Here is a 25,799-nt window from a genome sequence, read left to right as displayed (position 1 = left end):
AGTTGGATAATTCTGTCTCCTTTATCTGATCACAATCTTTTATCTCTCAATCTTTTTTTTCAAAATGTCCAACAGGTTGTTGGTGATATGAAACCACAGCTAGGATGGACTAGAGATGGATAAAGATCTGGGCATCTTCTATAGAAAGGAATAAGCCTGTTGAGAATACCAAATGAAAGAGTAAGGAGTTGAGTAAGAAAGAATCAACTCAATACAAAGAAAAGAGAGCTCAAGAGAAGAGTTGTGAAATTAGATACCAAAAGTCAGAAGGCAGACCTGGATGAAGATCTAGCAAATGATACTGAAAAGGAATGGTCATACAGGCAGGAAAAAAGTCAAAAGAGCAGAATAACAAAAATCCCAGGGAGGAGAAAGTATTCAAGAAGAATAGGTGGTCAACAATGTCAAATGTAGCAGAGAGGTAAAAAATCCTAAGGAGCAAGAAAAGTTCATTCTATTTGGCAATTAAGAGGTTATTAGTAACGGGAGAAAGCATCTTTGGTTGACTTCATGGTCAGAAGCTGTTTCAGGTTTAGAAGAGGGGAGAGGATGTGGACGATTGTTTTAAGTTTAGCTGAGAAAGGGAGGAGGGACCTAAGATGATGGCTATTAGACATAGTAAGATCTAGAGAAGGCTTTTAAAAGACAGGAGACACTTGTGTGTGCTTGTGGGAAGTAGGAAAGGAGTCAGCAGACAGAGAAAGATTCAAAATGAATGACGGTAGGGGTAATTTGGTGGAGAAGCAAGAAGGGAAGGGATCATTGTGATATCAGAGGGATGTGAGATATACAAGCTTCCTTCTGGACATTGACTTTGAGGTGGCAAGAGGATATTTAGAAAGTGTTATCTTGCAGTCAGCTAATGACAATATGAGTCCTACAAATTGGACTTAGAGAGATATATTCCTATACACAAGAGATACTGCTCCAGATAGGACTTTGGTAATTTTGTTCTTATGGAATCAGTGAAATCAAAGAATTTCAGTCTCAAGTAATCATATAATCCAACCCATACCTGAATGAGAAATCACCTATAAAATATTCCTTTAAGATGGTCATCCAGCTTTTGCTGTCTTAAAGGCAGCCCTCTTCCATGTGATAGCCCTTCAGAGATTTGAAAATGGGTATCATCTTGCCTCACACAGTCTCTTCTTCAACTGGAAGTTCTGGAAATGTGTAGCTTGTAGCTTTGCCTCACACAGTCTCTTCAAGCTACACATTTCCAGAACTTCCAGTTGAAGAAGAGACTGTGTGAGGCAAAATGATAACCATTTTCAAATCAAAGTCAACGTCCAGAAGGAAGCTCATCATCTTCTTTGATAAGCTTGCCCTTCCCCTCCCCCATTTCCTTTTTTTCTTTAGAAACCACCATCATTTTATGCAATGTTAACTTTCTTTTCAATTAGTTTAGCAACATGAAAGTTATCTGTGACTCTTCCTTCTCCTTCTACACTATATATCCAATTGCCAAAACTTATCATTCTATATCTGTATCTTTTGCACCTCTCCCTTTCTCCTTACTCATGTGACATCAACTGGAGTCAGACCCTTACTTTTACCTAGGTTACTGAAACATACAAATTGGTATCTCTGCTTCTAAGTCACTGTTTTCTGCTATCCATCTTCTTCCTGGCTGTACTCCCCTCCACTCCCCCTGTCCTCCAAATCATTCTAGTGCAAAATGCCGAAACATTTAATGTTAAGGTCTGCATTGAAGTTAATCTGTTTTCACAAAGGTAAGGGACCAATGGGGTAAATTCTATTCTGGATCTGCTTTTCATCAGAAAGGAGAAAGGGACTGGTGGGATGGAAATAATATAAACCTAAGTGGGTAGTAAGAACTTGATCTGATATTTATGGTAGAGGAGAAGAATGCTTGGGGCATTCTGATATTTAGATTTCTGGTGAGATCTGAAGAGCTTCTGAGGAAGGGACAGTACTGTTCCATGGACTAAAATTCTACAGGGGGGAGTCTGTCTAGGAAGGATGGGAAGCTCTTAAGAATGAAATTTGAGACCCCCCCCCCCGCAGGGTGGATAGGATAAGAACAATACAGAAATAAGGCTGAGCTATTTGATTTTTATTTTGCTTTTGTTTTCTCTGTGAAGAATAATCTGTGGATTAGAGAGAAGAAATGACTAAAGAGGGAGCTGATACTGAAAAGAAGTGAGGAGATGAGAGCATCTTAGTTTCCATAATGAGTACAAGTTGATTGTATCAGAAGAACTATATTCTTGAGTACTGAAGGAACTGAGATATGTGACTGCTGAGGGAATGTCAGTGACTTTTTGGAAAATTTTGAAAAAAAAAAAACAGAAGAGGCAGCAAAGGATTGGAAAAGGGCAAATGTTCTATTTCTTTTAAACAGAACAGATTATGTAAATAATAGCAAAGTGAATATGGCTAATTTCTGGCAAAATTCCAGAACATATTAAAACTATGGTTACTGAACAGTTAGAAAAGGAAGAAGTGTTTACAGAAAGCTAGCAAAAGTTCTTCTTTTTGGCCTAATTTTATTTTTATGGGGGTTACTAAGCTAGTGGATTTAGGGAAATATATATACACATAAAAGATTTATTAATCACCTACTATGTACTAAGCATTGGGGGCACTATGCCATTTCAATTTTATAAATATAAACTTCATAAAGTCTTTACTGATAGTCTTGTTGAAAACATGAACTCGATAAAAAAGAAAGCTAGATTAATGGAACTGACTAGACAAAGAAGAATCAGAAACAATGGAGCTCAACAACCCAGTCTTTGATAAAGTGGAAAATATTAATTATCTAGGAAATGATTCTTTATTTGGCAAAAAATGCTGGGAAAATTCTGAAAAGCTATTTTGAACTATGCCCAAAGGGCTACAAAACCATGCATACCCTTTGACCTAACAATACCTCTACTAGGTCTGTATTCCAAAAGAGATAAAAAACAAAAAGGGAAATGACATATATGTATAAAAATATTTATAGCAGCTCTTTTAGTGGTAGCAAAGAACTGGAAATTGAGGGGATGACCATCAGTTGGGGAATGGCTGAACATGTTGTGGTATGTGATTATGATGGAATACTACTATACTATAAGAAATAATGAGCAGGATGCTCTCAGAAAAACTTGGAAAGACTTACATGAGCTGATTCAAAGTGAAATGTACTGTGTACAAAGTAGCAGCAAGACTGTAACATGATCAGCTGGGAATGACTCAGTTATTCCCAGCAACACAATGATCCAAGACAATGCTGAAAGACTTATGATGAAAAATGCTATCCATTCCCCAAGAAAGAACTAATGGTATCTGAATACAGATGAAGCATACTTTTAAAATTTTCTTTATTTTTCTTGAGCGTTTTTTCCTTTAATCTGTTTTCTTTCACAACATGACTATTATGGAAACGTTTTGCTTGACTACACATGTATAACCTATATAAAATAGCTTACATTTTCAATGAGGGGGCATGGGCAGGAGAGACAGAATTTGGAACTCAAAAGTTTTAAAAACAAATGCTTAAAATTGTTTTTACATGTAAGTAGGGAAAAATAAAATGAAAAAATTTAAAAAACAAACAAAAACTGGAAAGCTGTCTGGCAGAAATTAAGCTTAGACCAACATCTTACAACACATTTCAAATGGATATGCAACCTTAATATTAAAGAATTACACTATTAAAAAAAACAACAAAATGCACACATACATGTTTATATCCATCTATCCATGTTTATTAATTGCCTTCTATGTGCCATGGACTGTGCTAAGTGCTAGAGATATTAAAAAAAAAACAAAGAAAAAGACCGTCAATTCCTGCCCTCAAAGAAATTACAATATAATGAGGGAGACCATATGCAACAAATATATATAAACCAAGCTATATACAGGATAATTAACAGAGAGAAAGCACTGGAATTGAGAGGCTGGGAAAAGCTTCCTGTAGAAGATGGAATTTTAGTTGCAATTTGAAGTTAAAGAGAATCCAGGAGTCAGAGAACATTCCAGGGATGGGGGACAGTCACAGAAAAAAACTCAAGAGTTGAGAGAAGGGGTATCTTGTTTATGTAACAGCCAAGAGGCTGTATATAAGAGTACATGTGGGGGAGTAAGGCAGGAAGGTTGTAAAGGGAAAAGGAGGCGAGGGTATGAAGGGCTTTGAATGCCAAACAGATTCTGTATTTCCTCCTGAGGGTAAGAGGGAATCACTGAAGTTTATTGAGTAAGGGGATGATATGGTCAAACCTGCCCTTTGGGAAAATTACTTTAGTGGCTGAATGGAGGATAAATTTGAGTGGGGAGAGGCTTGATGTAGGTAGACCCACCAGCAAACTATTATAGTAACCCAGGTGTGAGGTGATAAGGGGTCAAACTAGAGTGGTGACAGTGTCAGAGGAGAAAAAGGGGGTATATTTGAGAGACGTTACAGAGATGAAATCAACACGTCCTGGAAACAGCGGGGACATGGGAGAACAAAGGAGTTCAGGATGACTCTCAGAAAGTAACCCGATGGATTACTAGGAGGATGGAGTTATTCTTTACATTAACAGGAAAGGTAGGGGGTGGGGGAAGAGGGTTTAGAAGAAAGATAATGAGTTCTGTACTGGACATATTAAAACATCTACTGGACACCCAGTTTGAGATGTCTGAAAGGCAGATACAGATGAGAGACTAGAGGTCCACAAAGATGCTGGGGCGGGAGAGGCAGATTTGAGAAGCATCAGCACAGAGATGGCAATTACATCCATGGAAGCTAGTAAAATCACCAAGTGAAGTTGTACGAAGGAAGAAGAAATGACGACCCAGGCTCAAGTATCAGCCACTACCCATCTCCTTGTCTGTACAGATGTCTACCCTGATTATATGGGATAACTTCCCTTAAGCCTTTCTTTCCTCCTAGTATATTCTGCTTCACCTCTCTCTCTAGTCTTCTCTTAAGATCATTAAGACACAACAAAACCATTCCCAGGCATTCTGTCTAATCAGACTCCCTCTATGACCCCTGATGATGATAGGGTGTAAAACTTTCCCCCCCAATATTAGAACGTAAGTAGTTTATCCTTATTTAGTTCTTTATCATCGATCATGTTTATCTCTTTATATTTCTCTTAAATTCTGTGTTTGAACTTCAAAATTTCTACACAGCTCCAATCTTTTCATCAGGAATGCTTGGAAGCCCTATATTTCATTCAAGATCCATTTTTCTCCCTTTAGGATTATATTCAGTTTTGCTAAACAAGTAATTTATCAACTATAAGCCTCTATCTTTTGCTTTTTTGGAATAGGGTATTACAAGCTCTCCACTCCTTAAAGGCGGTGACTGCTGTATCATGTGTAATCCTGACTGACTCCTTGGTACTTGAATTCTTGCTTTCTGGGCTGCTTGACCTGGAAGCTCTGGATTTTGCCTATGATATTGCTGGGAGTTTTAATTTGAGGATTTCTTTTAGAAAATGACTGGTGGATTCTATTTCCACTTTAAGCTCTGGGCAGTTTTCTTTTAAGATTTCTTGAAATATTATGACTAGGCCCTTGTTTTGGTCATGGTCTTAAAATTGTTGTCTCCTTGATCTGCTTTCCAGGTTCACTGTTTCTGCTATGAGATACTTTATGTTTACTTCTATTTTTCCAGTTTTTTGATTTGAATAGTATTTCTTGTTGTTTCATGAGTCACTGGCTTTTATTTGGTGAATTCTGACTTTTGTGGAGTTTGCTGCTTAGGCAAGGCTTTGTACCTTTTTTTTCAAGCTGTTAATTCTTTCAGATCTTTCTTCCCTGGTTCCTCCTTCTTTTCCCATTTTTTTCTCTAGCACTCTCATTTCATTAATACAGCCCCTCTTAGTTAACTCTTTTAAACTCCTGTTTCATCTTTTCTGGGAATTTTAGTTTACTACTTTGCCTGTAGATATTTTTGGAGTCATTCTACTTCTGGATTTGTGTCTTCAGTGTCTCTCCCACCACAATAGCTCTTTATGGTGGGATTTCTTTTTTTTTTTGCTCATTTCCCTTACCTATCTCTGACTTTGGACTTGATGTTGGGTCAGGCTCTGTGCATTTCTGGAGGGAAGGTCTGGGCTGGTCTTGTTGCTGTTTTCTTGAGGTACTGAGTCTTGTATTCTAGGTTCTCTGGTACAGTTCAGGCTGGGGACCTGCAAGTTTTCAGTGCTCCCAAAGCAGTATGTTTCTGGGTAAAGTCTGAATGCTGCCCCACTGATTTGAGCTTTGAAAGTTCCTAGCCTGAGTTTGGGTCTGGGCAATGGCACACTGTTGCTGGGCTCAACTGCCATCAGTTAGCTAGAAACCTCTGCTTATTCAGGGTGACAGTACTGCAGGCACTTCTTTTGTCTGAAATTCTTGCCCTATTTATTTCTCTGCAGACCTTGGCCTTGCTACCAGGAATGCTACACCTTGGCACAGGTCCCCTTGATAGTCTGCCTGAGATTTGGAACTGGGTAGAGGACAACAAAGCTGTCAGTTGGCACGTGTGTCTCAGTTAAGGTACCACTGCATGGATTTGGGGCTTCTGTTCTGGTAAACAATCTCTACGTTGAAATGTTCCCCAGGTGGTGCTCTTAGAGGGTCCCCAACATCAACAGACCTCTTTTTCTCCCTATGCAGACTTGAGCTAGAAAAATGACTCACTGCAACTCTGCTTTGGATTTCCTCAGGTACGTTTTCTAGATCTGTTTGGAGGAGATTTTGAAGGGAGCTTGCTGTATAACTTCCTCCTACTTTGCCATCCACCTTAATGCTGAATTAAATATGGACAAATGTAAAGTCTTACATTTATTTTACATGAAAAAAAAAATCTACCCCCAAATCATAAGCTTGAGGAGGCATAGCTAAACCAAGGCTCGCCTGAAAAAAGATTTTGGGAACTATGAGTAGAATGCAAGCTTAATATGATTCAGCATTATGACATGGTAGGTGGGAAAACTAATGCAATTTCAGGCTATATGAAGGTATATTTTCTATGACTAAGGTGACAGTGAAACTACATTCTGTTCTGGTCAATCAAATCTTTAATATGGTATTCAGTTCTAGAAACCACATTTTATGAAGGACATTGAGATACAGCAGAGCACTCATGGGAAGGAAAGCAGAATGAGGTAGGGGTCTTAATAACATGAAGAAAGAGTTGAAGGAATTGAGATGACTAGCTTACAAAAGACTCAGGGAGAATATTAATAGGTGTTTTCAAGCATTTGAAAAGCTATCATTTGGAAGAGGAATTCAACTTAATTGAACTGGAAGCAGGTGCAGATTGCAAAGTGGTCAATTTAGGCTCAACATAAGGAAAAATTTCATTTAATTATACCATCAGAATCCAGTAGATCTCTGATTTCCTGTGTCTACTCCTTCCAATGTTCCAGATCACAACTCATTCCCATGGCTACTTATTCCTTGCAATTTTTCTCCCACAACTTTACTGATATGGTGAGATTTTTCCTTGAGATCTTAGAACTTTGTGAGGACAAGGGAACAGTCAGACTGTCTCCCTACACCTGGTTTTTTTCTTTTTTGCCAGGTGAGCAACCTACATTATAATCTGATCATATATCTTGACCCTTTGGTGAAGGATAGTTTGATAGAGTTCAACTCTGCATTGTTCTCTTCTCTTGATTTCCTTGGTCCTCCCCCCCCCCCCCCGAACTCCCCACCATGCAACTCTGTTGAACGGATCCATTACAAATTTATGTTACATAACCTTAACTGGGTCTTTATTACTGCTAGGCAACTCTTTTACACCTCTCTAACTCAATAATACATTCATCAGAGGCGGCTAGGTGGCGCAGTAAATAGAGCACCGGCCCTGGAGTCAGGAGGATCTGAGTTCAAATTCGGTTCAGACACTTAACACTTCCTAGTCGTGTGACCTTGGGCAAGTCACTTAACCCCACTTGCCCTGCCCTCCCCCCTCCAAAAAGCAACCCCTCCCAACAAAAACATTCCTCAGAATGATTCTTCCAAATCTTTTCACCCACCTCCCCATCCTCTCAGGTGAAAAAATTTTCTCCTGCTTCACAGAAAAAATTAAAGTCATTTGCTAAGAATTTCCTCTGTTCCCAGTTTCCTTACTCAGATGTCTTGGATCACTATTTCCTCTTTCAACTCTGTCTCATGTGGTAATGGAGCCCTTCTCTTTGCAAGCATTAACCCTTTTATGTGTACAGGGGATTATCTTCAACAGACTGCTCCACCTATTATCTTTGCTCTCTTAATTACCTTCAATCTCTGTCTACTGGCTGTTTTTCTATTGTGTACATACATGTCCACCTCTCCTCCATCCTCAAAAAACTCTCACTTGCTCCATCCAACAGTGCTATCTGGTCCCATATCTCTTCTGTCTTCTGTGGCCAACTCCTTGAGAAGGATGTTGATAGCAGGTGCCTCTACTTCCTCTCCTCAACCCTCTGTAGTCTAGTTGTCAATCGAAACTGCTCTAACCAGGGTTCACAATGTTCTCTCATCTGCCAAATCGAATGGTCTTTTCTCCCCTTCCATCTTTTTTTACCTCTCTGCAGCCTTTGGTGCTGCTAATCACCCTCTTCTTTCATTGTTTGCTTTTTGGAGGGGAGAAGGCAGGCGATTGGGGTTAAATGACTTGCCCAAGGTCACACGGCTAGGTGTTTGTATTGTGTCTGAGGCTGGATTTGAACTCATGTCCTCCTGACTCCAGGGCCGGTGCTCTATTCACTGTGCCACCTAGCCGCCCCTCATCACCCTCTTCTTCATATCTTCTCTGATAGTCACACCTCTCTCCTGATTCCTCTCCTATCAGGTTGTTCCATTGCAGGCTTTTTTTTTTCTAGATCCTTATTAAGTCATCCTCCCTTCTAACTGCAGGTGTCCCAGAGGCCTTCATCCAGGGCCCTCTTTTCTTCTCCCTTTACATTATTCCATTTGGTTATCTCAGCTCTCCCAAGTTTCAATGTATCATTTCTATACTGATGATTCTCAGATCTATTCATCCAGCGCTAACTTCCAATCTCCTATCTCCACACTCAAAGAGTGAGATCTCAAACTGCATGTCCTATAGAGAGCACTCACCAAGTCCAAAACCAAATTCATTATTTTTCTCTCCAAAATCTCCCCTCTGAACTTCCCTGCCACTGTCTTCCCAGCTCTCCCACTGGACCACATGTGACCTTGAAGCCACAGGTTCCCCAACCCTGCCTTAGGGATTGCTAACTTAGTCTGCTCAAGAGTGAGTCTGTGAAGTCTCCAGTGGTTCATACTTGCTCCCGCTTTGCTTCATTAGGATATGATTATCTGTGTAGATATTGTTTCCTCTTAGAAAAATTAACTCCTCAAAGGCAGGTAACAGGTGCTTAATAAATGTAGACTGAAATTATATACTATCTCTTGGAACCTAATGAAATCTCCTAACTTGACTACAATGGGTTTGTGTATTTTTTAATCCAGTACTGTTTTTCACTGTTTTAGAGAATGGTGGAAGAACTTGTGTGAATTAGAGAAAATTCTTTGACACTATTTTCAGTGAAATGGTCTTGTCACTTCCAGCAGCCTCTTTGAAGACCAGATTTGTACTTGGGCATCTTCTGAGCTGGGATTAAAGAGCTTGGTCAGTTTGATACTGTTAATGATAATGAAGTGCTCATCCCAATTTGGTTTCTCTGGCTTCCTCTTTCCTACTACCATTGCTTCATCCTCGGGGAGTCACTGTCATACCTGCCTGGGTTATTACAACAGCCTGAGAAGACTTCTGGCCTTCACTCTAGTCCAGGGGCTCTTTATCCTTGTTCTGCATACTGGGCCCCTTTTATTCTGAAGTAAAGGCCCTGCTAAAGTCTATGGACCCTTTCTCAGAGTCGTGTTTTCATATGTGTAAAATAAAACACAGACAATTACCAAGGAAATAAATTATATTGAAACAGTTATCACAATATAAAAAAAAAAACAACACAAGAAGTTTGAAGACCTTTGGAATGCCTGCTATAATTCATCTTTCATAACATTGCTAGAATAATCTTTCTCATGGGATCTTGGGACAGCAGTGCTCTCTCCTCAGAAGTCTTTGGTGGCTCTTTATTGCTTTCGAGTAGTGTTTAAACTTCTTTGCCTGGCTTTTAAGGTTTTCAACAATCTGATGTCACCCTAGCTTTCATCTTATCCTATGTAAATCTTATGTAACTCTCCTTAAGGAACACTCAGTCAAATGCATGTATTCTCTGCCTGCAGAAATGCTCTCAGTCCTCCATGTCTTTGCTCACATTTTTCTATATGCCTGTAATGGCTTCCCTCCTGCTTTTCACCCACTGAATTCCTATCCATTTTTTAAAGTTCAACTCAAATGTTACTTCCTCGAGGAAGAGTTTCTAATGACTAATGAGCACATTTCCCCCTCAGAGTTCAAATTCTACTTCGTTTAGATTTAGTCAAAACCATGGGTTCAAAATCCACCTTTGCTACTTGCTGTGTGAAGTTGGACAAAGTCTCTTAGCCTAGGGGCTAGGCTTCAGTTTCTTCATCTTCAGAATGCCAGGGGCTTCCCTTTGTGTAGAAAAATCCTTTTAATTCCAAATGTGGTCAAGCTATATACTTCTCAGGCAATCCTATGAAGCAGTTATTTTTGTTGATCTTATCCCTCCCAGACCTTGAGGATAATAACTCTCATCTAAATCTTTTATAGCGTTGAGAATACAAAAGGCACTTCATGTTTGCTGAAGATTGGATATGGAAGTCTATGGGGTGCCTCAAACTGGGGCTAAGAAAATGTTGCATGATAAGAAATCTGTCTTTGGAGCCAAAGGGCCCAGAAGATTTAAACCCCAGCTCTATGACTTGTTAGGTAGTCTTTAGACAATTCATTCCATTTCTTGCTTAGGTCATCTGTACAATAAGGGTAACAATAATACTTCGTACATGTAATGACCTTTCTCAGGATTACTGTGGATATAACATGAGATGATGTACAGAGCTTTTTATGAACCTTTATGTTTGCACTCTTGGTTCCTAGCACAGTACTTGGCACACATTAGGTTCTCCGTATCTACTGATGCATTAAAGTGGGCTTTTTTGGTGGTGGTGGTCTTGGTTTGCTTTGGAGCAACAGTGAGGAAACTCCATCTTCTAAGGCAGATCAGCAATTGTTCACAATTTCTAATTCCTAAAGAGTTTCCTGGGGCAGGAAGAGGTTAAGTGGCCTGCTCTCAATCAGGCAGCCAGGACATGTCAGGCTAAATACACATTACGTGCTAAAGCACTATAGAAAATTTAATTATAAATATCCTATTGCTTCCAAACTGCTTAACAGTAGCTGAAAATTTGTTTTTCTAAGCATTTAACTTCAGACAAGCCTCTGTCCATAAGTCATCAGTACACTGATTTACCACCAATAACAACCAGTGCCAAACAACAGTATATGATGTACTGTAATTAAAAATTCTTTTTTGCTAAATTTCTAACTGAAAAAAAAAAAGAAGGAATAGAATCAGATTTCAGTTTTTAAGAACCATGTCAACTTACCTTTCACCAGTTTGCCATCACTGACAGCTTTACTGGAAGCTGACTCCTTTTTTGCCCCACAGGTACCCTTCCCTCCTGTGTCAGCAGCATCTTCAGACCCACCGTCTTCTACCACTTCACGGGCACTCTCAGGGGCAGGCTCTGCTGGAGCCTCTTCTGCTACAGCTGTTGCTGTTACAACCTACAGAGATTACACATTACCCAACTGTAACTTGAGTGATGTAATTATAATTTTTCAATTTGGAAATAACCAAAGTATACATTTGACACTAGCATTTTGGTAATAGTGTGCACTTTATCTGACAGAAAGAGAACAAGAGGAAGAATATTCTTCCACAAGGTCTGATGCCCATGGATTCTCTCTTAAGACTAAAGTAGTTTGTGAACCATTGTTCAACATCTTTTCTTTGGAGATTCTGATTACCAAGGTTGATTATAGAATGCTAAATTATCCCCATCTCCTTCAGATGAGTCAATTTCCTTTAGTCTGGACATTCAAAGATAGAGGATTGCAGACATCTACTGATAAGCAAGTTGTATCTCACCCCTCCGCCAAAACAGGTATAAAAAGTTAGGGCTTCCATGCTGTTGAGAATAAAAACAGAAGAAAGGCCAATAAGGAGGGATAAACTACGGAGACAAAAAAGAAAAGCTTTGAATAGGGATATAATAACATTTTTTTTGACTGACACCAAAGTCAGGGAGCAGGCAGGGGAGGTGACTAGACAAAAACAGTGGTAATGGGGTGGAAGGAGGCTATCTTTTTCACTATTACTATCTCAATAATGTTAAGAGCCCAATGGGCGCTTCAGGTACTCAATATGACATTAAAAATTTTAATATGAAGTTAAAAAAGATTTAGATTTAAAATTTAAGTTTGCCTTATTAGACACCTAACATTCACAAACATGTAACATATGAGGTATCACTGTATTACTGTATTTTTGATGTTATCTGTGATCTTACCAACATGGATATTTCTTCCTTCCCTCATTATTGCCTTTACATCCTGGATAATTCTTGATTCTGTCTTTCCATAAATCATTTATAAAGGAGGGACCCAATGTGCTGGAGGTTTTCCGGTTCTTTAATATTTTGTGGAGGCAAGTGTTATCACTGGGATTTCCATTGGTTCTTGTTTGCTCTTGCTACATAATCAGCTAGACCATCATCTTTTCTTCTTTGTGTCCTCAATGACACCTTTTGTATCACTTCCTGATCTTCATTTGTCATTGGTAATATGTTTCAGTTTATTTTCATCTACCATGCCTTTTGGGTCACTGCCAATTTAATTCCGAGATCATGGTCTATTCTAATTTGAAGTCATATGGACTTATATATAAAGAGAAGATTGTTGTTAAAAGGAAGAATTTACAGCAGAGTGGCTTGGAATCATTAACAATGCAGTACAATTTCTTAAAAACAATCCAGTCTTTTAGTTTTGGATCTATGATTTCTCCTTATATTCGATTCTGGGCTTGGTTCACTGACCAGATCAGTACACTGAGAGGCTACATAATGGGCTGACCATTGAGCACCACACCAAATTCTGGGCAGCTGGCATTCCTCATTTACGAGAGCAATTTCATGTGCCAATGGCCAAGCAAAATCTCTTTTGGGTGACTAGAAATTAAAGGGTAGCTAGGCAGTGCAGTAGATAGAGCACTGGGCTTGGAATCAGGAAGACTCATCTTTATGAGTTTAAATCTGGTCTCAGATACTTATTAGTTGTGTCACCCTGGGGAAGTCATTTAACCCTGTTGGCCTCAGTTTCCTCATCTGTCAAATGAGTTGGAGAAGGAAATGGCAAAAATAGTATTTTTACAAGAAAACCCCAAATGGGGTCATGAAGGGTCAGACATGACTAAAATGACTCAACAACAAAAAAGAGACTACACAGAGGTCTTACATGTTTCTCTAATTTAATGCCTTCAGTCTAAAAGACAGAACAGAAATGCTTTCTGGAGAGCTGAAACCTAAGGTAAATAAGGAGCAAGAAAGCTGCCTCCATTGAGTTTAAGTCCTCAGGCCTGGATGAACTACAAAACAAGGCACTAAGATTACTGCTGGATATACTAGCAACAAGATATGCTAGTAACAGCAATTTTAAAACCAGTTCACATGACAAAGATCTGAGGGTTTTAGTAGACTATAAGCTCAATGAATAAAAACACAATAGTAAAAAGTTAATGTGATTATAAGATGGATTAAGGGAGGGATAGTGTTCAGAATACAGGAATTTACACTTATACTATACTTTGCCTTGGTCAGAACACAACTGGATTATTGTGCTCTGTTCTGAATGCTATTATTTTAGAAAAAACAGTAATATTCTGGAGAGTAGCCAAAAGGGGATCAGAAGAAGTGCTCTGACATCATGTCACAAGAGTATCGGTTGAAGGAGCAGATATTTTACTTATAGAGGTGGATATTTAGGAACATGATGGTTGTCTTACAGTATCTGATAGGCTGTCATATGGAGAATTAGCAGTTATGTATGCCTACATACAGCAGAACTAGCAACAACGGATAGAAAGCTGCAGAGAAACAGATTTAGATGCAACGTAAGGAACAACTTCCAATGAATTAAAACTACCCCAATGGTAAAATGGGACATCTCGTGCTAGTGCCTTGCCACCGGTCATTCCTTAAGTGGAGGCTGGCTGACCACTTATTTTGGGGATTAAAATAATATCTTGATGTGGGTTGGACTAGATGGCCTTTGAGATCTATTTCAATTCTGAGGTTCTGAAGGCCATTTGCAAACAGGAGCATTTAAAGAATATCCTCATTGACAGGGAATCCCTCTTCACACTTTCTCTCTGCACTAGATGTTCCTCATGACTTATTTCCTTAAACATTATATTCCATTTTAGACCTTTTCTGATCACTGAATCATTAATTCTCTCATTATGTATATAAACATTCCCCTTACCTGCTCACTGCCCACCCCTCCCAAAGGAAGCTCCTTGAAGGGCAGAGTTTTCTCTTTGTCTTTATATCCCTAGTATATCTATCTGTTTTATACTTTACTTGCTACTGTTTATCAGAGGACCACTGAACAAAATTATCTGTGGTTTTATGTATAAAAGAATCCTGTAAGATGTTAACAGACATATAAGTATGGAATATGTATTGCTGAAGAGGGCCTTTAAGGATATTTTGATCACCAGTCCAATATTTTCCTAGTCATCAAAATACAGAGTAAACTTTTACTTTCTGAATAACGTGCAATTCTAAAGGGAGTGATCAACTGCAGGGAACGACTGAGGAAAGCCTACTCGTTCGTTCTCTTTTCTTCAAGGATACCCTTGTCATGCGCATAGACAATTTTCATCAAGATTATACAAAAATGAAGAAATCATATACAGCAATAGTTGCTGATAGTATCTTGGCCACTTATTTATTTGCTGGGGAGTTAGTAACACCATTCATTATAGTTTCTTCTTCTGGAATATCCTCTTTTGAACCATCTTTAAGAAGTACCTTTAAAATTCTATCGGTTGTACTAGATGTCTTTTGGTTCTATTTCGTTCAGTAGCAGTTCCTGTCATTTATACTTTCTCATATAGTACAGTGGGTACCGAGATGTTAGCATTTAAAGGAGGTAGTTTAGCTGCTGTCAATGACACGAACAGGTCATTACAGGAGTAAATGGAAAGTTGTTCTGTTTCATGTCTATTTGCTGTCTTATATTTGTTATCTATATAAATGCTCTGAGAAAGATATGACTTAGTTGGGTCTCATGTGAAGCTTTCTCTGGGCTTATTTCTCCCCCACCTTTTGTTTTGCAAAGGGACACTATGCAATTTTCTGGTGTTATCAGCAATGCTTTGCAAATGATCTCTGAAGCAATGCTTCCCTTGACCAACAGTTTGGCTTCCCAGCTGAGATGGTTTCTGGGATACTTTTGGCTTCCTTATTGTGGTGAATCATTTACACTGACCATGTTTCTCTTACAAATGGTGATAACTGGAGTCACAGCCTTAAATTTTATCCATTTCCCATTTCTTCCAGTCAATAGCTTGTTTAAGTAGGATGGGTCAGGGCTTTTGTGTTGTGCTCAGACTCATCTTCTGTTCTTTATTCTCTCATCTAACTTAGTGTTAATCTTGACCTTTGCTATAAGTAGTTAATGATTTGACTGCATATAGTTGATTCTGAAATGGTCTGCATTGATTATGATGAGCAGTCATTTCCTGTTAAGATAAAATCAATTCTATTTTTGCTGCCTGCAGTCTACTCTCCTCCTCTGCCTCCTGGCACCCAGGTCTCTGACTGGAAAGCTCATCTCATTTTGCTTTCATCCAGGCCCACCATACATTTTTCCACGCATCTCTGTCGCACAGCCTGCATTTGAGTCTTCTCTTCTGCATAGAAACTGGATTTCAACCCCTGGAACCTTTGGCTCTGATAATCTTTTACACTGTCTTGTCCAGTTAAGTGGTACTTCCTGCCTACCACTCCCATGTATGTATGGTATTAGAATGTCAACTCCTTGAAGGCAGGGGCTATTGTGCTTACTTGTATTTTTATTTCCTGAACTCAACATAGTGCCTGGCACACAATAAATGCTTCAAAACTCACCCCACTCATTAATTCACTCTAATACTCTTTTAGAGTCAAATATTCCTAACATACAGGCATGAATTTTCTGAGTAATCTATAAGTTTTTGATCTTTTTCATTTCTCATCCATTAACCATGTTTTCCAATATATTTTATGTCACTTTCCCCTGGCAACCTTTGTATGATAATTACTGAATGTCAAGGTATATGCTGATACAACAGGTTTTAAAAAGACTTTCTGTATTTCACTGTCCACAACAAAAGAACACCAGAACTGAAATCAGGAACTCAGATTGTAATTCCATCTCTGTCAATTATGAGATATACCCGACCATGGACAAGTCACGTTCCCACTCTGAGCCACAGTCTCATCTGTAAAAAGGAGATGATGCTACTTATAATACTTATTAGACAACTACTGTGAAGAAAGTCCTTTGCACATTTTTTGAGAAATGTGAGCTATTATTGCTCTGGGCACCACAATAAGTTGGAGGGCTTCTGAGGCTGGTGGCTAGAATCTTGAGATCCTAAGGGAGGATCAGTCTAAGGAACTGCTCAGGCAGAAGAGAGGAGACTAGCAAGGGGGATGGGGAAGAAAGCAAGATGGCTGACATCAAGAATCTGAAGGGCTGCTCAGTGAAGAGGGATAAGATTTGTTCTGCTTGGCTCCAGAAAGCAGTACTAGAAAGAAGCAATTAGTCAAAGTTACAAAGAACTGAATTTAGGTTAAATGAAATAGAGAACTTCCTAAGGATTGAATCTAAAGAAAAGAAGAATGGGCTACTTTTATTAATTCACCTATGGATCTCCCCTCTCTCACAGATTTTCAAATGTATGGTCAACAATTTCTAGGGGATTCTTGTTCAATTATGGATTAGCCTGGAGAGTTTTTGAGGTTCTTTCAAAATAAGATTTAGTGATTCTGCATTGGCCTAACTTGCTTCATGGCAATTTGCTTCTATTTTGTATAAGCACTCAATGGCAAGATGACTAAGTGTCCCATAAAATGAAGTTTCTTGTTATATCTAGGTATACAATGAAAATAATTTATTTAGTGAGCTGTAGTTAGCTATGAGCTTTCCCTTTAAATATCTACAACTCTATGCTTTCTGGTTTCATTTATAGTGAGAATGCAGGTATGAATTATGGTTTGGGTCACTGCGCAAAGATCTCACATGAAATTTGTCAACAGTTAAATGAGTATTTATAGAATTAAAAAAAATCGTCTCTTAGAACCTTTACCACTCTATCATGGAACAAGTACCATTTTGTCTTTTCAAGTGTTTCACGATCACCGTAAGTCAAAGAATTCACCTTGTGTTGGTCAACTTTGTCTTGAGCACTCTCTTCAAATTCATCTAAGATTATCTTCAAGCAGTGCTATTTGAGGTCTGGCCCATTCTTGGAGGCTTTCTGGCCTGGTAGAACCTGGCAGAGCTCATATGTCAATGGCACAGCCTTTAGGAACCCTGATCCCAGTCCAAGACATGATGATGCGGCAGAGCTGGGATACAGTTTTAGCAGTATACCACCACTGTGCTAGGACATTTTTTCAAAATCCCTTCTCAGCAGGTATTAAAATACTCATTCTATATTCTCATGTAGAAAGGAAAGTCATAAATTTTACACGCTAAATATATAATCAAAACGGCCTTGTCTTTCTTCCTAAATTGACTTGTGCTGAGAAATTTGTAAATGCATTTTTGTGTAAGTAAAGTAAGTTAAAATATAAAATTTCTTCATTAATGCCCATCATTTCATATGTACCTGTGAGCTGTTGCCTCCTTCTTTCTGAAGGAAGAACTGCTTCTTAAACTCATAGTAGGCATTATACTGGTGCCACGGCTGTAGGAATTCAAACCTGTTATCAACAAAATAGTTTGTCAACAATATAAAAATACTGCAAAAGCAATAACAACAAAATCCCACTGCACTACCTGAAGCATGATTCCATTTACTATTGAAATCTACAATGGTTTGTGCCCCAGTTCTTAGAACACATCTTGAAAAGCATGACTTTTGGCCTTTGCATTCTACATAATATCAACATTCTTATTTTTTTTAAAAAGGCTTAATTAATTTAGCATATCAAAGATAATTATAACATGTACTGAATCAAAAAACCTGTACCAAGCAAGACATTAAAAAATCCCACAAAATCCTAAACACAGAAACACTTGATCTTACCTCTGATCATTCTTGGCACGAACACTAGTTTCAAATTTAATTCCATTCCTAGCAACGTATTCTGCCAACTTGTCAATTACAGGCTGGATGTCCGGAGGTGGAGGAATAATGGCAACCACTGGAGCAAGGGTACTGAAAATAGCAGATGCCCATTACTTAAATTCATGGGGGACCCCCCAAAAATTTCAAAAAGTTTCTTAGAGATTAGCAAATACTAAACTGAAATTACCAGAAACTGGAATATTACAAATCTAGCAAAAATAACATTGATGTAGTAGATGGTTACAATGAATGGATGAAAAAAACATTATCAGGTACTTCTTTTAAGTCAAACTCTGGGAGTTACAAGATGTACAGTGAGTTACAAAGTGGAGTTAGTTGCAAAAATGAGAAATTATACAGAAAAATCTCATACCTGGATGAAGCTGTGGCAGAAGCTAGCCCGCTGCTGGACTCCGTTGTGGCTGGGGGTGGCGGCGGCGTCGTCCCGGGAGGGGGAGGCACGGTTGTTACTCCTGTGGTGCTAGGTACATTAACCCCTGCAGGAAGAGCACTGTAGTAAGTAGCAACATCAATTCCCGGGGGTGGAGGTGCAAGACAATATGTTCCATCCGGCAACATGTAGTAGCTATAATACATGGCTGCCACTGTTGCTGTTAAAAAGAAAACAAACTCATTGAGAGAGTGATACGACCAAAGAAATGTGTGTTCAATGTATTTTTTGGGAAAAGTGAGGGGCCTTTCACGTCTTGGGAAATGTAGTATCTCCTGCCTGCTTCTTACAACTCATCTATATTTCTGGCCTATGGCAATACTTTTCATGTCCAATCACTTAAGCTAAATAAAGAAGACTCATCATATAAGATTAAATAGACATGATGCATTCAAGGTACATGTAAAAAGGAATCTAATATGGGCCTCTCTCTAGAGAAGGTAATGGTTTTAAATATTGCAGAATAAAACTATGAATATTCTAGTATAAAAAGAAAAAAAGATCTATTTAAATCAGAAGTCTCCAGGGATTAATAGGAAAATATATGAACTAAATTTCTTAATTAGTAAGCACTATAACTTTCATTACTGAAACTATTTGTTGGCCAAATTAGAGAAATGTTATAAATTGGCACATATCAAAGTATAAAGATCACTTTAAAGTGGATGCATAGATCCACTTAAGATTTTTCTCTAAAATGTTCTTTAAAATATACATTAGAAAGAAATGCTCTGACTAAACAGAGTAAATTTTATCTTAGCAAAGTGAATGATGAAAAATATTTTCCTAAGTAAATAATTTGAAAACAGAAAGTATCTAACTTCCATTTTCACTAATGGCCATTCTCCATTTTTATAGCAAGGTTGCTGTGCTGGAAAAACAAAACATCAAAAAAAAAAGTCAATTTAAAATACCTCAGCAGCAGCAGCTAGAATTATAGCCTCGCTAACATGAATTAGAAAGATTGCATAATTCATACGTGCTCTAGGCATAATAAAATTATGAAGATTGCTCCCTCAAGAGACTAGAACTCCCCCCAAATTCACAGCTGTTAATGACTTATTTTATTAATTACACACGTATGGATTCTTAATTGTCACACTGGCACAACGCATCGCTGGCGTATGGGAAAAGCAACATTTTCATTTGTGAAAACCAGGTGGGTAGCTTTAACGTACTCACCACATTTATCTCCAGCATGAAAACATTTCGTTTCATCACATAGTTGGCAATCTTTAAAGAAAGACCCTGGATTGGAAGAACAATGGAACTACAGGCCAAGATAGTCCTTGGATAGTACTATTTGGGGCATGGGAGGGAAAGGAGCTGTTTGAAAGCACAAAAAAGCAATGTTTTTTATTTAAGTCCTTCAGAAAAAAAGCACTCTCTTATCAAAATTAAAATTTAGTTTTAAAATCTCCACTATGAAATAACTGCAACTCTATGTAGATAATCCCCACTCCCCACCCCTAACTCCCACCCCAAACCAGAAGAAGGGAGAGAGGCGAAACAATGGGAATCTTTTAAGAATACTGAATTGCACTTCTGAAACCACATGTAGTTCTTTCAAAGTCATAGTTTATGGAAGAGAGGAAGTGAAAGAGTATTAATTTATATATAGAAAATGCTCTTTGCTCCACTTAAAACAGAGGAAAAAAAATTAGAAGGAACCTTAGAGACTGTCAGGGGTGGGCAACGTGTGGCCTTCAGGCCCTCTAGGTCCTCAAATATGGCCCTCTGACTGAATCCAAACTTCACAGAACAAATCTCCTGAGTAAAAATGATTTGTTCTGTGAAATTTGGATTCAGTCAAAGGGCTGCACTTGAGGACCTGGAGAGCCACATATGGAGTGGAGGCTGAAGGTTCCCACTGCCCCCCAATGCCTCCCAGTCTAACATCATCTGACAGATAAGGAAACTGAGGCCCAGAACAGACAGTGACTTGTTGAATGGCATGCAAGCTAGTAAGTAGCTAGAAGTGTCTAATTCCAGTTATACCTGATTTCCAGTCAGGTCTGATTCTATTTCAACAAGCTCTGTTCCAACATCAAAATTAAAGGTTCAATCCTTGAATGGATCAATTAGCTTTGCGTGCTTCCATTTAGACTATATTTCTCACTCTGAATGTGTTACACAAATGTGTGTCCAAGGGTATATATGGATAAATCTGTGAAAATTTAGCCTTCTGGCTAGAATAAGCATCTCACAACAATGTTCTACCCATGGTGATTTAGTATCATCTTTGAATGGAGAGTCCAAACAAGACTTTGTGTGTTATTTAACATACTGACAGTACTGGCCCTCATGGAGATGGTACCATACTTGCTCATCACAGATAAGGTATGTAAGCAATAAAAGCAAAAAGATGCTTTTATTTCCTTTCATAAAGTGCGTTGTTTATAGTTTTGTTTCAAGTTTCTCACAAAATATCTAAACTACTTAAAAAATAACCAGCAAATATTGCTTTGAAGGTACCAACACTTAGACTAGTCAATTTTTTTCCTAAAGGAAAAACATTGTGCTGACCTAGGACAAATGATTAAAAAAAAAAAAGCAACGTTCTATAAAATTAAAGAAAATAGGCAACCTGGTGTAAGTAATTTGAAGAAACTTAATTTGATGGTTTTAGATATTGCACTGCTATTACCTCTCAGGTAAAGATTCTACTGACTTCTTTCCAAACAAGAATTAGATATGGTTATTAAATGATTTTCATAGGTCACAAAAAAAACCTGAGGGGGGAAATTATCAAAAATGCCTTAGAAAAACATCGATTTCTATACATGACAGATTTATATATTATTTTCTTCACATCAACTCTGTGTTGGTTTGGTAGCCACAGCATTATTATTACCCATCTCACAGATGAGGAATAAAGAGAATGAAACCAAATGTTTCACTTGATTCTTACAACTAGTAATTGTAGGTTAGGATTTGAACACACGTTTCTTAAGCTTTCTGGTCTTTCCATTTTATCAATCTGCTTCTCCATGAGATGAGCCTGATTCAATAATTCGATCAGTTTCTAGATAAAATTGGTCTTATAGATGAACTGGGGAGACATTTTTTGATTTACTTGAATTCTCTGACCCAATACCAAAACATCTATTGTAGTCTACCACAGACTAAAGTAAATCTATCCATCTACCTACCTATCCATCTTTCTATCTTTCTCTACCCATCCATCTATCTATCTTTCAAGTGGATCTATGATTTCATTAGTACAGGAACTCACTATAAATAAACTCCCTCTAGCAATGCAGGTCAGCAACTGTTTTGCAACTTACAAAGTTCTTAGAAAGTTTTCTGGAGCACTCAGAGGTTAAATAACTTGCCAAGGGATCACAAAGCCAGTACACGTCAGAAATGGAATTTAAACCCAGGTCAGTCTTCCCCAACTCTAAGCTCTAATCTATTCCCTGATCCTTTCAGAGAAACCTGGGTGCAGTTAAAAATTTGTCTGCATTGCTTTAAAAAATACTGAGAAGCTAAGAAAAGCTGCAATGACTTCCTCATTGTTTGATGACATTAAGTATTAGTAGATACCTGTGATTTTTAAAAATATGGTCCCTTGTAGTATATATTAAACAGGTTAACAACCAGAAAAGTTAGAAACACTGGAAATAAGACATTACAACCAGAACTAGATGGCAAATTTGGTAAAAATTGGCAAAAAATGGTAAACAGGGATGGAAGGGTAAAAGCAATTGCTTAGAAGCATACAAGTCACTGTTTGAAATAAATTAATATCTAACTTTATATAGGTTTTACCAGCTGCATAATGATTGAGGTTAAACCCCTTAAACACTTACCAAATAGCCAGCTATGAACAGGCTTCTTGCTCAGAATTATTAAAGTCTAAAAATTCTCTTATAAAGTAACAAAAACATTCACAAAGCATTTTAAATACAAGAAATTCATTGGGACTAAATACCTAGAGAGAAAATTTATCCTTCCACAGATGATGAAGGAATTACTATGCCATTTTAAATTCATGACAACAGTTAAAGAGAAAAATAAATGACTACTTTGTTTTTTGACAGCTACTGTTCAGATGTTTATCATCAGATTCGTGAATGCCTCCTGCAGAAAATCATCATCTAAGGTAAATTTCTGATGAGGATCTATTTTATCTAATTTTGAAATATGAAAGAAAAGGATTTATATAGTTCTTAACATTCTGAGTATTTAGATAATTTATTTCATCTCTTAATACTTGGGGTAAAAAATTTTCCTTAAATTTGAGACTTTTTTTTTTGCTTTTTGGAGGGCAGTTGGGGCTAAGTGACTTGCCCAAGGTCATACGGCTAGTTTTTGTGTTAAGTGTCTGAGACCACATCTGAACTCAGGTCCTCCTGACTCCAGGGCTGGTGCTCTATTCACTGCACCACCTAGCCGCCCTGAATTTGAGACCTTTTTTTATATTTACATTTTATTTATTTATATGTTATATGTTTATATACTATATCTTATGTATATTTATATATAATATATTATATATTTATATTAATATTTTTTATTATATTAAAATTTTATAGTATTAATCTGGACAATTTTCTAATCACATAAATGTATCATTTTGTAGTACTTATCACAGAATGTGAAAATCTTTTCATATTTTTCTACTAAATCTTAGGTATATTTCTTTCTGTCTTAATTTTTAAACCTAAACCCCGATAGGAATTTACCGTAAATAGCAGTGCTGATTACTTTAGTAAATGTCAGGAGCCACCCCTTCCTAAGCTAATCAGGGGAATGATCTGTTGCCAAGAATTACTGCCCATATTTTTGACTGTTCAGCCCCCAAAACAAAATGAATTTTTTTTTCCTTTTGTGATGATTTCAATCGTTTCATGTAGAGTTCTTTTGATAATAATATGGTTCACCAAAGTTAATTAATTATTTCTATTCAACTGGATTCCTTGAAACTGGTACTAGGTTTACATACACACTTTCTCAAATTATGACTGTTCATTTGATTTGCATACTTTTGTTTGCTGGTTCTGATTTTGAAATCCTAGTATCTAGTATAATGCCTAAAACTGTAGGTGATTTAATGAATGATAACTGATGTGATAATATCTGTGCTTTATGAAGAACTTTATCCCACCCAAGGTAAAAATTATATGCATTTGAATAATGGCCTCTGACCACACAATTCAATATTCATCATTAAACACCAAATTAATAATGAAGAATAAAGTGACTTTATTGAAGAACCTGCAGCACTTTCATCAAATTCCTTCTACCATGGTAATAAGGAAGTGACCCAAGGACCCTGGGTTCCCAAAGTCTCTGCCAACATAAGGTAAGACATGGTTCCAGTGACTTGCATCTGGTGTCTGAACAATGATTTAGACCACGATAATAAAGCTGGCCTGTCAAGAGATGAGCTTTATGTTTTTTTTACTATTATGACTCAGTAAACAGCACCCTTTGAGGAGGAATAACAAATTATATACATCAAAACTAATCTTATAACTTTACTTTTTTAAGACGTCTGGTTTCATCTTTCAAGTCCCTGATTTTGTCCTTAAAAATTATGAGGGCTCCTTTCCAGATGTTATAAACCTACCACAGAATCTCTGATTTCTATTATATAAATAATATTTCAAAACAAAGTATTTAACAAAAGTTAACCAAGTTTCCTTAAAAAATTAACATAAATATTGCCAAAACATCCCATGCCAAAAAGGGCATACCGTGTTTCCCCAATAATAAGACACTGTCTTATTATTTTTTTTGGAAAGAAAAACACCGGAGGGCTTATGTTGTCCTGCCTCAGCTCTCCTCCGTGGCACTGCTCTCAATGGCGCCAGCAAGCAAATCACTGGGGAAGAACAGGATGATGCGCTCACTGCTGCAGCTCTGATTGGATGGAGCTCGGAGCGTGGCGTGCCTTTCACGGGGGGGGACGGTGCACACAGAGGGTACCATAATGTAGCGTGTAGCGCAGGGGATCACCTTCACTACAGTAGCAATCTCAATAGGGCTTATTTTCGGGGGAGGGCTTATTTTAGAGGAATCTTACACAGTAAGGGGAGGGCTTATTTTCGGGATAGGTCTTATTATCGGGGAAACACGGTAGTACATAGGTCATATGTTATTTCTAAGTATGAAATATCTGGTACACTGAAAGTCCAGAAAAGTATAAAAATTCAGACAATCCCTTGTAGTTCACTTTAATAGAACTTGGAATGTATACTACTTTATTGTAATATATGTAACAGATCAGTATCTAAAAAGAAAAAAAAATCCAAAAGTGCTACAGGATTTACTGAAAAGAACAGAGAATGTTATGTGCTAAAAACAATATCCTGCATTTATCACAAAATATCCTCTGTTTTCAGTGAGTTCCAGTTCTTTCAGTACCCTCCAGTGTAGTCCACGCAGGCCGGATGATTTAAACACATTTGCTTAGATTATTCAAATTTTAAAAAAAATCACTTTGCATCTCTGAACTATAGTATTTTGGAATTTTAGCTCAGTTTATAAAATCAAAGGGCCTTCATATGAAATTTCAATAAATGACAGCATTTTTCTCTTTGAGAAATTTTCTGTTTTAAATCAAGTTAACAGTCTAAACTCAGTATGAAACAAGGGTAGAGAAGGGGGCTAGCTATGTGATTTAATTGGTCTAAGAAACTGAACTTTCTCTATAGGTTGGCACCTTCTTGGCAAATTCCAGTTTCAGAGAGTTGCCTGGGGAATTTGGGAATGAAGTGATTTGCCCAGGGTCACAATGTTGTATATGTGAGAAGTGGGGCTTGAGTCCAGATCTTCCTGGCTAGGAGGTCAATTCTACAGACCAGGATACCCTGGCTCCCTAATCATAAAATAATACCTTGTCAAATTCCAGGTAAGTAAAGCCTCATAGTCCTTTAGATTCCTGGTTTTGGAAAAGAAAGAGTATTTTACTGAAGCTACTGAGTCCAACCTAGAATTTATCCAGCATTTGCTTATATAACTTGGTATATTGTTGGAAAGACTTCATAGGTTGAAAGAGATGGCTTCGGGGGTCCCTCGCCATTTTCACATTATGTGGCTTCCAAAGGCTGCTCATTTCATTCTTTGAT

At 37.8% G+C, this 25,799-nt stretch overlaps 1 protein-coding gene across 6 annotated transcripts in view; it reads right to left on the bottom strand.

The window, feature by feature from the left end:
• LOC138158801 (splicing factor, suppressor of white-apricot homolog) overlaps positions 1-25,799 on the bottom strand; it is a 126,414-nt gene that overhangs the window by 66,545 nt on the left and 34,070 nt on the right. For all 6 annotated transcript variants that reach the window (XM_069085075.1, XM_069085151.1, XM_069085227.1 and 3 more), the window contains 4 exons: positions 18,646-18,769; positions 18,231-18,362; positions 17,811-17,904; positions 11,476-11,656 (listed from right to left, as the gene is read on the bottom strand). In XM_069085075.1, coding sequence (XP_068941176.1) covers positions 11,476-11,656; positions 17,811-17,904; positions 18,231-18,362; positions 18,646-18,769 — 531 coding nt within the window. The remainder of the gene's footprint in view (positions 1-11,475; positions 11,657-17,810; positions 17,905-18,230; positions 18,363-18,645; positions 18,770-25,799) is intronic.

The sequence above is a fragment of the Petaurus breviceps genome, unplaced genomic scaffold (assembly GCF_028583685.1).
Source record: "Petaurus breviceps papuanus isolate PSGF00001 unplaced genomic scaffold, PetGlider_PUasm1.0 101, whole genome shotgun sequence".
In the NCBI taxonomy this organism is placed as follows: domain Eukaryota; kingdom Metazoa; phylum Chordata; class Mammalia; order Diprotodontia; family Petauridae; genus Petaurus; species Petaurus breviceps.
The sequence above is the reverse complement of the archived record's forward strand: the minus strand, read 5'-3'. Positions and strand labels throughout refer to the sequence as shown.